The sequence below is a fragment of the Penicillium argentinense genome (genome assembly GCF_028826775.1).
Source record: "Penicillium argentinense strain IBT 30761 chromosome Unknown utg000004l_segment0_segment0, whole genome shotgun sequence".
NCBI lineage: Eukaryota > Fungi > Ascomycota > Eurotiomycetes > Eurotiales > Aspergillaceae > Penicillium > Penicillium argentinense.
This window is the reverse complement of record NW_026622663.1, coordinates 4,167,797-4,182,765: the sequence shown is the minus strand read 5'-3', so window position 1 is coordinate 4,182,765 and position 14,969 is coordinate 4,167,797. Positions and strand designations below refer to the sequence as shown.

The following is a 14,969-nucleotide window of genomic DNA, read 5'->3' as shown; positions in this document are numbered from 1 at the left end:
ATGCCTGCTGGACATTGTTAAAGTCACAGAAGCTTCGATGCAAGACGCTAAAGCTCGACGTAGAGAGTTTCGAAGTTGGGTCGAGCTGGAAGAACACTCTCATCTGGCCAGACGTTCGGCTCGGCGAGGTTGAACGTCAAGGACACATTGATGAGGTAGGCGAAGCCGGTTGTCGCGAATACATCGTGTAACTGCTTTCTGAGGGCCGTCCATTCGTCTGCGGATGCTCCATTGGGATTTCCAAGAGGGCCCATGTCGACAACGGGGACGGACGATAATGTGGTCGTCATATTAACGGGGATATTCTATGCTCAAAATCGATGGTCGGAAATTTGAGAAGTGTGACGCATGACATTAGTGGGGTATTCAGCATTCTTGACGATGAATTTCCTCCAGGGTCATTTCCGAGGTCTTCTTCCCCGCTGACAGTCGATTCACCGATATCCTACCATTTAGGGTAGGATGTCGTGTGGGCTTCTGCACTTGTGTGATTCCACAAACACCGCAATAACGATCGACTCTGTACGTCTGCAATCGAACAAACTCATCCCGTATGAGCCTGCGCAAAGATTGTTCGGAATGCCGGGGACATTCGCATATTAGCGGAATATGCGGATTAGCCTGATCAACGTCCAAAGCGCGTGATTAAACTGCAGAGTATTATTCACAAGCCGACTAAGTCCCTGGAACGATGACAGTGGATCAGACCAATTCCCTGCGTCTTGGTGGAAATCCTTGCCCTCGACATGCCATTCTGAACACCGAACAGCGAGTACCGACCAACCCCAAGATGATGGGTCCACCACCTGCCGTGTGGCTGGCGGCGCCATCCAAATGATTCGATCAGGGGAGCCACTCGACACAGCTTGGTTAAAGCAAGAGTAATAGACCGCCACTATTTCTGCGATGGTGGGGTGGACGTGGGGTAGGATTGCTTGGGTCTGTGCACTCTATACTACACTAGTCGAGGTAGTATAGAGACACTGACAATCAGCCGAGTTTATGCGGTCATGCTGGAGATCGCTCATGTTCAATGATAAAAGGCTATGTATTAGAGATTAGTATAGTAAACTATCTCAATGTACTTGCCAGCAACATCATGGCAAAACAAATTTTATTAACAAAATGTTCACCTCAACAATCAGTGAACCTCACCACGAAAATGATTCTTCAAAAAGATCCACAGTTCTCTCTCCTTGTACATTCCGAACAGCTTCGCGGACACTGTCACCCAGGCCACCGGGGCCGCAAACACTGACAGCCAATGCACCGACTTGCTCCGCCTTTTCATTTTCCAGCAGTGTTTGGAAGGACGGTTTGCCGTAGTGTACGTTGACCGGTACATTGGAAGGTGCGCATTGCGTCCAGGGCGTTTCGGGTGCAGGAATGAACTCCTCGAATGTCTCCTTGTGTTCCGTGACGTGGACACTGATGGAAAGCATCAGACCCGGGAACTGGAAATATGTTTCGCCTTTGAGATTGATTGTACTGTTCAGGGAGTCATGGTTGAATATATCGGTCATCCAATTATGGATCCATGCCAAGTGATCTAGATAGAGATTAGTCGATACCCCGATGAGATAGATTGAGAGCCCTACCTAAGCTTCGGATCATCCATACAAGGTGTACCTTGCGAGTAGCCGTCTTGCGCGACGCAAAGTTGATTACCACCTCATGCAGATAGGACATGGGATGGGTGATACCAATGCCCCCAGCAACAAGCAGCAGAGTTCCGTACGAGGCAAGCGAGTGAATACCACCAAACGGACCCTCTGCCAGTGCCGTCGCCTTGATTCGCCCTTCTGGCGAATCCTCCACTTTATCCAAAAGCCGCCGTGTGAACCCATCTTGACCCTTGATTAGGACGGACATGGTAGTCGTTTCGGAGCCACCTAGCAGCGTGGCGAGGGAATCACTAGAGCTTCGCTTCTCGGTCAGATCCAAGGATCCAGCACTGGCGGATGACCAGGCGACTGTGAACGGATGAGACGTCCAAAGACCCAGACACGGCATGTAGAGATACAGATATTGACCGGGTCGGAAGCTCCAGGCTCTCGAGACTTCGACGTCCACCCGGGCAACAGAGCCGGGGAGCGCTTCGACTGTCGCTGTGGTTTGTCGCTTGCCGCAGTTTCTCCAAATCAGAAGTACAAGTCGGCCGACGCGCTGGGAATAGTCAGTATCTCATGCTGGTTAATCAATGAGGGGTTGGTCAACGTACGTCGAGTCCCCAGATGATCACAGTGCCTAGGAGCACGCGCTGTTGCAGCAAGTTTTTCAAATGATACCACAGAGCAACAAATGACATGATAGCCAAAGCGATATGAAGATGAAGGAACATCTCATAGAATGAATGTCGAACCGGCGACAACGATTGCAAGAAAATGAAAACAAACCCAAGGAGAGCCTAGACAATGGATGTCAGAGAGGTTTCGGGTAATTTAAGCGACTGCCACACGTACAACTAGACCATAGATATAGAATGGCATGTGCCAGATTGTGTCCAGGATATAGTTCATACCATCTGCTTCGCGTTAGACACTAAAAGAGCTTTTGCGTTTAAGAGGGCAAGATGTACTCAAATAGGCCTGGTTTGCCAACACTGCAGCCATATGAATAATCGCGTTCAGTGCGATAGTCCGTCCAACCCAGCGATGCATAAAGTTGAATGTGTCAAATGACAAGCCCAAAACAGGCACCAACGGGTTGTTTCGGCCCGCACTCAAAACCAAACCAGGGGTATTCATCACGGCCAAGTGACCAGCAGCATACTTGAGTTGGAACATCTTCTTGGAGAAGTCCTCCCACCAGTCCACGGTCACCACAACAAAGATGAAGTTCAACAGCAGGTATAATGCTAATAGAATCACCTCCAGTCGCAACGGAATAGATCCCATATGAAGCCCGAATAGTCGGAACTCCCGGCTATGGCGGAAGCCCCAGAGTGGTGCATAGAATATATGCTTCTTCAAGCTTGCATTCACACCACCAGTCCGAGATAGTTGGCTCTGGTTGTCGACTTGTAGGGCGGCTTTTGATCTCTGGCGGTGTCGAACGCGAATGGCTGTTCGCCAGAAAAACAATATAGCGACGAAGCCTCCCACGGCGAATAGTGGTACGGCTACAAATGGGTTCATCGGTGGCTCACCGGGGCCACTTCCCTTGAGTTGAACACCCATATTGCCATGCGAAAAGTCGAAATCGTGTATATATAGACTCGAAAAGGAAGGAGGAAATGTCGTCGGCGGCCCAACACCGGTGGATGGCAGCGTCTCCTGGGAGGCTGATACCGGAGGAAAGAAAAGCGAAAGGGAGAGTGTTTGGGTTCGAGAAAGAAAAAGATAAATATGATCAGCGCGTGTCAAGACGAAATCGCCGCCATAATGTTGTATTCAACAGTCTTGGCCCAGTGCCCGCACCTGGATGCCGTCATCGACCCCTGAGGCCTGGCAGACATCTTCCCTGCCGAATCGGAGCTTCCGTCATTCCTCGGGAGGGGCGACCCCCATGAAAACGTGAGTGTAACCAGACGAATCGGGCGGTGCCATATCGGGGCCAGCTTAAGCTTAACCGGGATGCAGACTGTCAGCGGCGGGCGTCGCCCAAGGGATGGCGCAAAGTCTAGATCTTAGCGCCCGCCGGCGCGAAGCAAAGAGACAGGGCATGCGTAATCCTGTGCGTGCCATCGCCGGTTCTGACAGTTGATTTGCATTGTTGGTCCCGAAGCAGGGAGTGTGGTTGTTATTTCCCTGATCGTCGGCAAGCCGAAAACGGAATTTTGTTGAAGCCGCACTGACGCTGCCGTCTTCGGCCTCATCCCTTGTTCCCGCCCGAATAGTGCGAACCCGGCACCACTACTGACCACAATTTACCCCTGGACTGCATTTTCAGTCTTCTCAGATCCTAAGGTTTGCGAAAACTGATCTGCGTCGCTGCGATTGGGGAACAATTGAGATCTAAGCGTCATATCCGTCAGATCGCGCGGAGCCCCGGAGAAGAGCATGGGCGACGATCCGATGACTTGGGACGCAACTGCAACGCTGGTAAACAATGGTCCAGTTAGATTGTGGAGACAAGGTGGTATGTGACGCCATGCCTCCCAATCCACAAGTCCTGAAGAGGAGGTTGTAAAACTCTAAGTTCTAGGCCTTTGACAAGCATGACATCCATCCCAGCAAAGGCCTAGTAAGAAAGTGTGACGAGGGAAGTAGAAAAAATACCATTTCCTAATCTGGACATCAACCTACCGGCGTTTAATGCCGACCATCGTGAAGTGACCTTCCTTTACATTGGTTCTTGCGATCAGACCTCCACGGCAGGTTTCTTTCTCTGCCGTGATGCCTCCCAATGGGTCTCTCGCTTTGCCCACAGCAGAGCAAGGCCCACAGCAGGGCTTAAAACGAGGCCAACGGTGACGTTATTTATAATATCCCAGCGCGAGATCGTTGTGAAGGCATGGACTCGCCGGATATCCCACAAGATAAAGACAATGAAGACAAAGATCAGCGCATCGAGCATAAGTGCACTAGCAGCATAACCTGTATAAGTCTTGTCAGAGAAGAAAAGATTGCACAGAGAGACCATCCTGGGCTCTATTGCCCCATTCTTGGCCATCGGCCAGTGACACGCAAGATGTACGATTGGCGCCAGCGAATCAAACACGGTGGAAATGTATTCCAGGTCTCCATCGCTCCATAGAAGAGCTGGACCCCGCATGCTAGACTGGCTAGACCGTCGCGCGTGCCATTTGGCGATAAGCTGGATCGTGAGTGGCAGGGTGGCATGTGAGATGGCCCACACGTGTGAGCTGAGCGGGGACGATGCAAGATTGCAGATCATCACGGGTAAGTAGTTGACGAGGTAGGCATTTGGCAGGCTCTTGGCTGTGGCTAGATCGATCGCCCGTGCAGAAGGGTAGTAGTATGCAGCAGCCCCCGTCGAGAAGACGAAAAGAGCAAAGTATACGGGTGTAACAATTTGCCAGCCGACAAAAAAAGCAGCTATCCCGAAGAGAGGGGCACTGGGAGTCTAGATTAGTCGGATACGAAATCAGAAGGGAGTATTTTGATCGAAGAGACCCACCTGCCTAATGGGCTCATGAAGAAGCATTTCCGATATGACTCGACGCACATGACCAAAGTAACCACGGAGATGGACATGTTGTAGTAGAGTTGGATGCTTGTTGGAGCGTCCATGTCCATGCCAAACCGCTTTGTGAACGAAGTCGCGGATCGAGTGGCCGTGGATGGGGCGTGTGTTTCTTGCTCAGTAAGAGGATATAAGAATAGAACAATGGCAACAAGAACGAACGTGGAAAGCCAATTGACGACGCCGGAGCGGGGTTTAGGTCTTATTGTAACCTCGTGGGTGAAAGGCATAGCACCCTGGCGTTCGGGAAGTGGCAAATGCTTGAGATAGACAGCTGATGCGAACATTTGACCAAACATGTTGCACATATTCTCGAAGGGTAAAGTAGAGACCACCTTCAACTGAATGAACTTGAGCAGACGCGTCTCGAGGGCATCCATTCGTTGCATCTGGTGTCCCGTAACGACTACCTTGCGAACTTGGTTTTCTCGAGACCGTTGATAATTAGAAAAGGCCTCGTACAGGCTGTCCTCGCTCAAGGGGTTTTCTCGGCCTAAAAAGTTATTGAGTTCATTGACCAGGACAGTAGCAGACATCATGGCGGTGTTCCCACCAAGTCCACTCAAAGGATTGACCTAATGAATTTAGAATGCGGTCTCAAAAGATAATCCGGAAATAACCTACCTTGTGCCAAGAATCACCTAAGAGAACCATTCTCTTGTAAAAGCAATGTTTCAGTACTCCTTCTTGCAGGGGTACGATGGCGCCTTGAATCTTGCGCTCAAACATGTCCCGGAACGTGATGCCAGGCTTCACGATGTCGTCGCCATGCAGGGCAACTAGTCGATCCTGGTCTGCCTCTGTATACAGAGGAATGGATTTGCCCTGAGTCCTGCTCTCATTCTTGAACATGAAAATCCAATACAATGTGTCTCCAGGACCAGAGGCACAGAGGTAGCTGCGGCGTTCCTTGTAGCATTTAAATGCTTCGTCAGGTATGATACCCTTCGGAGCTTTTGATATCCCAAATAAACCCCCGTAGTCACAGGTACGCTACCCAAAGTCAATAAATATTCAGCATCTTCTTCGTATACCGACTGACATTCTTCTTCAGGAAACAGATCTCTTCCGGGGGTTTCTTCTTCACCAAGGCGCTGCATCTCTTGCCGAACACGACTATGGACACCGTCTGCGCCAACGACAATGTCGCCGTAGAACACAGACCCATCTGCCGTTTCAACCTCAACTCCATCCGAGTGAGACAAGATTTTCATTACAGTGCGCGAGGCCTGAATCTTTGACTTATCACGAAGGTTCTCATAAAGAGTCTCGATAACCTTTCTCCGGTCCATGAACCGCATCTTGTACCCGAACCTAAATAAGTAACTCTAAGCATAAATGCACCTCAACATCATTTCTTTGATGGATGACTCACAATTCCTGAAAATACCGACCAAAGTCAGACTGTTCACCTGAGGGCCTGCCATCCGGACCAATGGCCGAGAAATGATTAACCGGCTCATTTGCTTCTTCAAGAGGGTGATAACAACCCAACTGATTGAGAACACGAGCTCCATTGGGGAAGATCGCGAATCCCGCTCCTAGCTGTGGGGCAATCACAGCATGTTTTTCCAGCACGACAAAGTCAATCCCCGACTGATCCAGCATATTCGCCAGAGTCAGGCCGGAGATGCTTCCGCCGACGATGATGACCCTGAACGGCGCCATGATGGATTATGGTTGACGGTAGAGCAACACTGAAGTGGAAACGGAGTCAAAAAATTTGCGAGGCGGCTTGCCGCTTTTCAACCGAGCCTCAATCTCGGACGGATACGGCGTCTGCTAGATCATGTCCGAGTCCGACGCCATTTAAATTTAGCACTGTGGTTTTTGTCGCTTGCACCGTTTGGGGGCCGACCCCTGAAAAAGCGGAGCCCGACGCCGCCGCGGTCGTCTCCAATAGTGTTATTGGGGCGCGAGGCTGCGAGGCGTAGCTGCCGGGGCTTGTCTGATCAAAACCAGCACCCCATTACGAGCCCCAGGTGACTGAATCAATGAAATAGACACTAGGCAACAGCGAGTTATATTTCAGCTCTCGTGATGCGCTGGTAGAAGACAGAATATTTGTACGAGCACGTTGAATTGTTGGGAACACCACGCAGACACATTAATGTGTCACATCACAACAGCGTTCTTAGCCGATCGGGACCACCACATATTTCACGACCATGACATGGAGTACCTGATTATATTCATATACGAAGCCGCGTGGATATTATACGATTGACGAAGCTCGACTTCACGAGTCGTTCAATGCACCAATTTGGAGCCATGCATTTGATCTTGTGGGTGGAGAGAACTTCAAGCCAAGTAGTGTGATTAGGAGTAGGAAATAATAGAAGAATGATAAAATGTCATCGCTATTGAATATCCGACCAGCCCCCAGACCGGCTCTAGTTCTACGTACAAAAGGACCAGAATACGCCATCTCAGTCCCATCCCAAGCCTCAGCGAGGCAGCTAATGTATTTCCCTATTCCCCAAATGATACAGTCAGATCGCGGAACGCCGAGAAACAACCCAAATCCCAAACCAGAACACCATATTGTCATACAGTCGTTGAAAATACAAGGCCGAAGATTCAGGCAGAGACCTCGGGCACTTGCTCGGGGACATTTGGAATGCACTGGGTGTCCTCCTCAAGGCTGAGACTTCCATATCCGGTATCGTTGCTGGCAGACCGCTCTCGTCGGAGAGGATTTCCCATGCGGGGATCGATTAGATCCTGGTCGGCATCGCTCTGGGGAGACTGCTCGGATGTAGTGGTGGCAGCACGACGACGTCGCGAGCGTCGCTTGCGTGACGGCATGATCTCCGGAGGTGGCGTCTGCAGGAACTCGTCCAGGTTGATACCTGCGTTGATACAGACAGTGTTGCACGATTTGACGATGACCTCGACGAGATTGGAAGAGAAGCCGTAGAATGCCGGATTGTAAGCGTTTCGGGCCCAGTAGATGAGCTCCGCAGCAACACGACCCAAGTTGGGAATGTCGCGAGGGCAGACCGACAGCGTGCGGGATGTACGGGGCCTCTCCTCGGCCTCGTCGTCGGCCGAAGCGGCCTCCGATGGAGGAGCCGAGGGAGAGGAAGAGTCGGAGGAGATGATGTAGTCGACATCGGAACCCAAGAGATGCAACAAATGGTAGACAGCAGAGAAACCGAGCAAGCTCAGTTCAACAGGATCTATCGGGAGCTGGTTGAACCAGTTGATGGCCTTCTGAATGGTGAAGGATGGAGGGAGATTATTTTCGCCGGATGATCGAGATGTCACAATCGCCGCAATCATCGCACAGCGGACAGCAATGGAGATCTCATCGCGAACAGAGACAGGAAGCGAAGAGTCAAGGAAGTTGGCACTCTGGCTTTGTTCACCCTTGCGCTTCTCCTTCGGGAGAGTAGCAAGGACAGCGCCAACATTCTCAACGCGTCCTCGCTCGAAAAAGACAGCCTTCATAACGAGAGCACGGGCATAAGCGGCTGAAAGTCCGGGCGCCACGTCAAGAGCCATCCGGATGTTATCTTTAAAAGCATCACGGCTGGCCTTCGAGATTGGCCCCCCTTCACTGGCTTCTAGGTACTTGAGCAAGGCACTCTGCAAAAGGTGACTTGACCACCACGCCGCAAGAGCATCGACTGAACACTGGATAGCAGGGTCTTCTTCCACGACGTCGAGCATAACCTCATCATCACCAGTTCCTTCCTGTGTAGGACGGTTCCAGGTCAGGTTCACCGCACGCTGGATGATGCTGTCAATCATAACGACTTCACAATCCAGGTTGACAAGGGTAGCAAGGTGGCTCGGTAGCTTGTCAGGATGACCCTGAGGCAGAGCGTCATTGATTTCTCTCGCAACAGCCCACTGATACTTGGCGAGGGCACGAGCAATGTCGTTGGAAACATGGAAGCTCCAGGAACCGGGCTCACCAACTCTCCAAAGCAGAATGCGAACATGCAAAGCCTTGAGCATCATACGCATAGGACTGGAGGGAAGGGTACCAGCAGCAAAGATAGTGAGCACAAGACGACTCTTGCTGATTTCAGCGTCGCCACCCGTGAGCTGCGCATCAATGGCAATGTCCCATGTTTTAACACGTCCTTTCTCGTCTTCCTCGGTGATTCCAGTCGCCCACGAGTAAAGTCGCCAGCCCATAAAGCAACGGAGGACATACTCAAAGCATCGCGACGTCACGACGTACCATTCGCGGAAGAACCTGTGACGTGGAACACCCACTCTTTGCATGCTCGTGAGCCAAGCTTGACGGCGGAAGTCGCTGGACGAGAGAGCAGTCCTGCCCTCGGGACTCGATTTGGTGGGAGCGCGTTCTGTAACAGGTCGGGCATTGAAAAGATAGACGAAGACAATGAATGCACTGCCGATGACGAGAGTCGCGAGGAGAAGGAAGTGCATTATAGCGCGTGCGTGCCAGGAATAGGTGAAGTTACTGAGATAATACTCCATGTGGGCGAGAATTTTAGGAGACCAGAAGCGGTCCAACAGACTAAAAGGAAGCGAAAACAATCCCTTCGTCTCGGATTCCTCGTCATCGGAGCCAAAGCCCTCCAGCACCATGAGCCCTGCAAGCGCACCAAGCATGTACTTGTTGGGCATTTTGGACCGACGACGGGATCCCTCCTCTCGGGCGTATGGCGCACTAGACGGAGAAGACGACATGTACGATTCGGCGAATATTCCCTTGGGTGCATTGTGCTCCCGGAATCGTCGAAGTGAGTCTGGAATCTTGATAAGGCCTTCCGGAGGGTGGGTGGAGGTCGGGGAGTTGTCGAGTTCTTCGGGCTGGGAGAATACGCTCGTCGGTGATGTGCCAGCATTGGAGTCGCTTGAAGCCGTGTAGTTGCTGGGAGAAGAGACGGAGGCGGTCGATGTGACGGCCTGGTCGGCCGCTTTGTCGACCTGTCGGAGACGGTTTTTGAGTCCAGTATTTTCGTCCTCCAGGCGTTTGTTACGAATTTCAAGATGTTTGATGTATTCAGTTGCTTTCGACAGTATGGAAGCTTTGTTGAGCTTGCTAGCCGATTGCACACCGTCCGCGTCTTCATCGTCCTCGTTAGAGTCGCCGTTCGCATTCTTCGATGTGCGCAGACTGGGAACGCTATCGCGGAGTTCGGCGATCTTCTCGTTCAGATTGGCTCGGTATCGCTTCTCAATGACATTGTGGGCACGCTTCTTCGCCGGCATTTTCTTACCCGGCTGGACCGGTCCAGTCACAGTTGTGGCATCATCGTCACTGCCCGTCTTGCGCTTACGGCTCACTCCCACACTTGAGATCGGCGACATGAGGCCAGATCGTGGGCCGGGAAAGGTTGAGGCGATCGAGCCTCTGGCACTTCCGTTGCGGTTGTATGCGTCTTGTTGATTGGAAGGAATCTCCATCAAGCCAAGCGGAAGGTTCGGGGAGAAGTCTTTTTGCTGAACATGGCTGGGGGAGCTGAGAGTCGTGTTTGGTGAGACGAATGGAAGATCCATGGGCTTCTGGTCTGCCTCCGAGAACATGGGCTCGTCCCATCTCATCCATTGAGTCCAGTCCTGGTTGGAGTTCTCTGCATTGGAATGCGAACATGTTTCTTGAGGCTCGTCCCCGCCCGACTGCTGGCGGGGAGAGAAGAGTTGGAAATCATTGTCCATTCCGGGGATGTATGCGGTGTCCGAGCACCCGAGACTCGAATGCTAAGCCTTTGTCGAGATTCAATTGGAATTAAGAACACTTTGTCCCAAAGGATTGAACACTTGAGATTGATCAGCCCCGCGCTCGCGACTTCAGAGTCTGTCGAAGTAACGGCCTTGTGACCAGGTAGCTCCAACGGCGGTCTCTCATAGACACATATGTGAATAGCGGATGTGATATCGACTCGGACTTACTGGGTGCAGGCGCTGGGAGCATATGCTGTTGTGAAGTCGTTCAAGTTGATAGAGTGTGGGTGCAGGCGGGAGATGCAGAAACTGGAAGAGGGGGGAGGAGTTGTCAGAGTTACGACCACAGGAGAGAGTCCATGGGAACGGAGAGGTAGGCAAGGATACCCACTTCCTGTTCGGTAGCGCCGGCGGGCCCTCTTGCAACTGGGAGGGTGGGTTCTCGCAGTCAATTGGTTTCCCCTGCAAAGACGATCACTTTGCTAAAAACGCTGTGGATCGCCAGCAGTTTTGATCTGACGCGAAATCGGAAAACGGGCGCGTTATCCAGGTAGTTCGAGCTCTTGGGGGGATCGTGGAAGAAGTCCGCGATGAACGTGCCTCCGCATCGCCGCAATGTGAGGCGGAAGCTTCTCCGATCGTATGATCCGGCTGTGCTTTCCCGGCAGCCGGAACTGCGGTACTGTACGCGTATGGGCGAATGACTCAGCAGACTGGGCAGCCATTGTTCAGGGCCGGCGGCGTATCAGGCATAACTGGTATCATGTATTTTACAAGCCACCGCCCAGACAGAGAAACACCCCTGATGAGTCAGCTGGCATGTGACAGTCCATCTTTGCCCACCGAACTCCGCTCAACTTCAAGAATACGCCGCGCCACGCCGCCAACCTGCTACAATTTTCCCGGCTTCAGATCATTGTTTTAAAAGGATAATATCTCTCCCAAAACATCTTGAAAGCGACGATGTGCATGCTGTCCCTTCTCCACCGCTGTGGCCACCTGGGGCACACGGGAAAATTGGGTGGCGCGTTTGATCTTATCTGATCGTTTGGAGTCTCCACCTGCAGCGACCATCGCAAATAAGAAACGTCCGGCTGCCACTAAAATATCCCAGTGGATCAGCGATCCGGTGTCGGCGGGCCCCAATGACTCCAAAATCCCCTCAGTCGCAAACAGACTACGCTTAGGGTAAGCAGGAAGCGGGGAGCCTTAGAGAAATAGGAAAGATGGTCCTAAACCTGCGTCATGGCTGCGTGGAGTGGAGCGGAGGACGCCACCATATCGGCCAACTTTCGGCGGGACTTTTTGAAGGTCTCTTTTCTGGATTTCAGAAATTTTTGAACCAAGGGGCGAGCTTTTGGATCTTCCAACACTTCCGACTGGAAAGCGCCTTCCTCGATCTCCGCAGGCCCGTCACGATATCTTTTACCGCCCCCTTCCTTCCTTCAACGACATTTCTATTCCCAGCCTCTTGGATCCTGGCGGTTTCGTCAGCTAGTTCGAGACACAACACCACCGCACATCTGAGAGACGCGATTTCATAGTAATCTGATGGACGGTCAGCTGCCAACAGCGATTGTAGTCACCATTCTTGAGGATTGCATATGTGGTGAAAAGAACCAAGACCTGCAACCATCTAGCCTCTCAAATGTAGCACGAAGCTGGCTCATAAGCCTTCCCATCCTTCAATGTCGCGAATGTGCCTCTGGATTCTATGCTGGTGAAGTGTTTTGTCAATTGAAGAGGAGGGTCATATATTTGAAGCGCAGAAACCAGAGGGCGACACCAGTGTACGGCGCTCCCTTTCATACACAGCCTTGTCGTCATGCGGGGCATGCAAAGAGCCGTTGCTACCTTAAAGGCATGCTGGAGGTCCGGAGCTCGGAAATGAGCCGACTGTCGGCAATGGTATATAGCAAATGTCGATCTTCTCCAAAGCTGCTGCTAGCTAGCATGACGTGGGGACCTTGTGTTACGCTATTCCCTCTCAACTTGGACTGACCGTGCAAGAATCGAAACTCATTCTCTCTTGTTTAAATGCTATCACTGCCACTACATGCACAAGCGTTAGGCAACTCCTGGGAACATGATACAAGACAATAAAAACGTCAAGGATACCCGAAATAAAACCAGCACCTCTACCCGCGATCGGCATGAGCATTACATCATGCTCAATGCTGGAAAAAGCGTCAGCTCATCGAAAGCGTCCCAAAATGGATAACTTCGGACTACTTACTGTGACGTCCTCCCACTTCTCCCATCCACGTCCCTTGACCTGGGCAAGCTCTTCCATTGTGTACTGTTTACCAGTGGTGAAGTAGCCCGCGTTGATCTTGGCATCAATCTCAACCCGAGAGTCACTGGGGATCATGTAATCAGGGATTGGAATACGCTCGAGGATCTTGATTCCGGATTCAACGATAGCGTCGTGTTTCATGTTGGACATGGACAGCATGCGGTCGATCTTCTTGATACCCAGCCAATGCAGGATATCCGGCATGAGGGCTTGGAAGCGCATCTAAAAAGAAAAAGGGAAGGTCAGCACTTAATTCAAACAATAGACCCCCCGAGGCACATCGACATACATCGCGCACACCAGCAATATTCTCCGTCCGGGTGAAGTATTTGTCGGCAGTGTCTCCGCCTCGTTTCCTTGCATTGTACACAAGGTACTTGATCACCTCGCCCAATGCACGACCTTCCTTGCGGAAGTAGATGACAACACCCGAGCCACCAGACTGCGCTTCCTTGATGGCCTCCTCAATACCAAAAGCAAGATAAGGACGGCAAGTGCAGATGTCTGACTGGAAGACATCACTACCATTGCACTCATCGTGAATGCGCAGAGCCAGCTTGACATTTTCATTCGAAACCCGCTCTGGAGGCCCAAAGATATATACCGTCTGTCCACCAATAGGAGGCAGGAAGATCTTCAAGTCAGGACGGGTGATTAATTCTGGGTATGAGCCTCCTGTATGTTCAAACAGAGCCCGACGCAGAGTACCTTCATCCACGCCAAAGCGCTCAGCCACGCCGGGCAGATACCATACGGGCTCAACGGCAACCTTGGTGACACGGACCTCACCCGAGGAGTCGACCACGATCGAGCCATCGACTTTAAGGCGACCATCGCGGACTGCTTCGCCGATCTCTGCGAGTTTCATATTGGCACGGGTGATTGCCATCGTAGGTCTGATATCCCACCCGAGTTCTAGTTCTTCGCGATAACTGTTGACAATGTCATGGCCGAATGGATCCATAGACACGATTTTGGTCTTGTCCGCCCAAGCAGGCTGCCACTGGAAGTTGAACGTCGGCTCGCTATTACGCAGGTCGGGCCGGAAGTCAGCGTCGAGGTCGCCCGCTGCAATCGCCAGGGCATTGTAGATGCTATAGCTGCCTCCGTGAGCACCGATGGCATTGCGACGCTTCACCAGGTTGCCGCTACGCGAGACGACGATCGGACCACGAGATTTAGCATCGACCGCACCCCATTCCAGCGGTACGGGATCGATTCCGCTTTGGCCGGGGTAGGTGGTTAACTGCGATGCTGCCTGTTAGTGGTCCCCGCCCGGGGGTGGAGTAGAGTGGAGTGGAATGGAGTATGGAGAGCCCTACGATGATATGCTTGCTATACCGCTGAGTTGGAGACGGCGGTTCAGCGGCCGGCATGGTGGGAGACAATTTGGTGTCTAACATGGTGGGATTCAGGAGATATTTGAAGGGTTTCCAGGAGGGACTTGGGGGACGGTGAAAGAAAGCCAGCGCGTCAGGCCGGACCCCGTGACATCGCACTCCCCCGCACGTTATCGCCTTATCTCCTGGGGTGCACCAGGTCGCTCCTGCAGTAACCGCTCGGTTACATTTGGAATGTTAGTTTCGGCGCTAAGTCGTCTGGGTCCCAAGGTGGCCAGGGTGATGGCACTGGTATCACTAGAGATAGGCCTATCTGCTGGGGCTGATGTCACTATCTGGATATCCACTCCCCACCATCGGCCCGACATCCTCTTACTAGCTAACACTGCTAGCCCCGCCAGATGCATTTATCTTAGTTGATGCCTCGTCTTTCGAATGCGATTATTGCCCCTGAAAACATCAATGATCGGTTCATCGGCAGTGAAAGTACCTCGTACATCGCAGTCGACAATTCCCAAAAAATGGAATGGTGGTCT

At 51.9% G+C, this 14,969-nt stretch overlaps 5 protein-coding genes across 5 annotated transcripts; all 5 read right to left on the bottom strand.

The window, feature by feature from the left end:
- Positions 1 to 47: 47 nt before the first annotated feature.
- On the bottom strand, positions 48 to 254 carry N7532_004484 (Gibberellin 20-oxidase; the record flags this gene model as incomplete). Its single annotated transcript, XM_056616978.1, has 1 exon — positions 48 to 254. One exon carries the CDS (start codon positions 252 to 254, stop codon positions 48 to 50), a length of 207 nt encoding a protein of 68 aa, XP_056477335.1.
- An 897-nt stretch (positions 255 to 1,151) lies between these two features.
- N7532_004483 (ferric reductase family protein) lies at positions 1,152 to 3,179 on the bottom strand (the record flags this gene model as incomplete). The annotated part of the gene is made up of 5 exons (XM_056616977.1): positions 1,152 to 1,549; positions 1,599 to 2,166; positions 2,222 to 2,407; positions 2,463 to 2,524; positions 2,579 to 3,179. 5 exons carry the CDS (start codon positions 3,177 to 3,179, stop codon positions 1,152 to 1,154), a joined length of 1,815 nt encoding a protein of 604 aa, XP_056477334.1.
- Positions 3,180 to 4,302: 1,123 nt separating this feature from the next.
- N7532_004482 (FAD-dependent oxidoreductase) lies at positions 4,303 to 6,816 on the bottom strand (the record flags this gene model as incomplete). The annotated part of the gene is made up of 5 exons (XM_056616976.1): positions 4,303 to 5,020; positions 5,083 to 5,723; positions 5,773 to 6,141; positions 6,183 to 6,462; positions 6,524 to 6,816. The coding sequence occupies 5 exons, from the start codon at positions 6,814 to 6,816 to the stop codon at positions 4,303 to 4,305; spliced, it is 2,301 nt and encodes a 766-aa protein (XP_056477333.1).
- A 912-nt stretch (positions 6,817 to 7,728) lies between these two features.
- On the bottom strand, positions 7,729 to 10,791 carry N7532_004481 (basic helix-loop-helix domain-containing protein; the record flags this gene model as incomplete). The annotated part of the gene is made up of 1 exon (XM_056616975.1): positions 7,729 to 10,791. One exon carries the CDS (start codon positions 10,789 to 10,791, stop codon positions 7,729 to 7,731), a length of 3,063 nt encoding a protein of 1,020 aa, XP_056477332.1.
- A 2,177-nt stretch (positions 10,792 to 12,968) lies between these two features.
- On the bottom strand, positions 12,969 to 14,496 carry N7532_004480 (putative GTP cyclohydrolase II; the record flags this gene model as incomplete). The annotated part of the gene is made up of 4 exons (XM_056616974.1): positions 12,969 to 12,974; positions 13,034 to 13,315; positions 13,383 to 14,339; positions 14,416 to 14,496. 4 exons carry the CDS (start codon positions 14,494 to 14,496, stop codon positions 12,969 to 12,971), a joined length of 1,326 nt encoding a protein of 441 aa, XP_056477331.1.
- Positions 14,497 to 14,969: the final 473 nt, after the last annotated feature.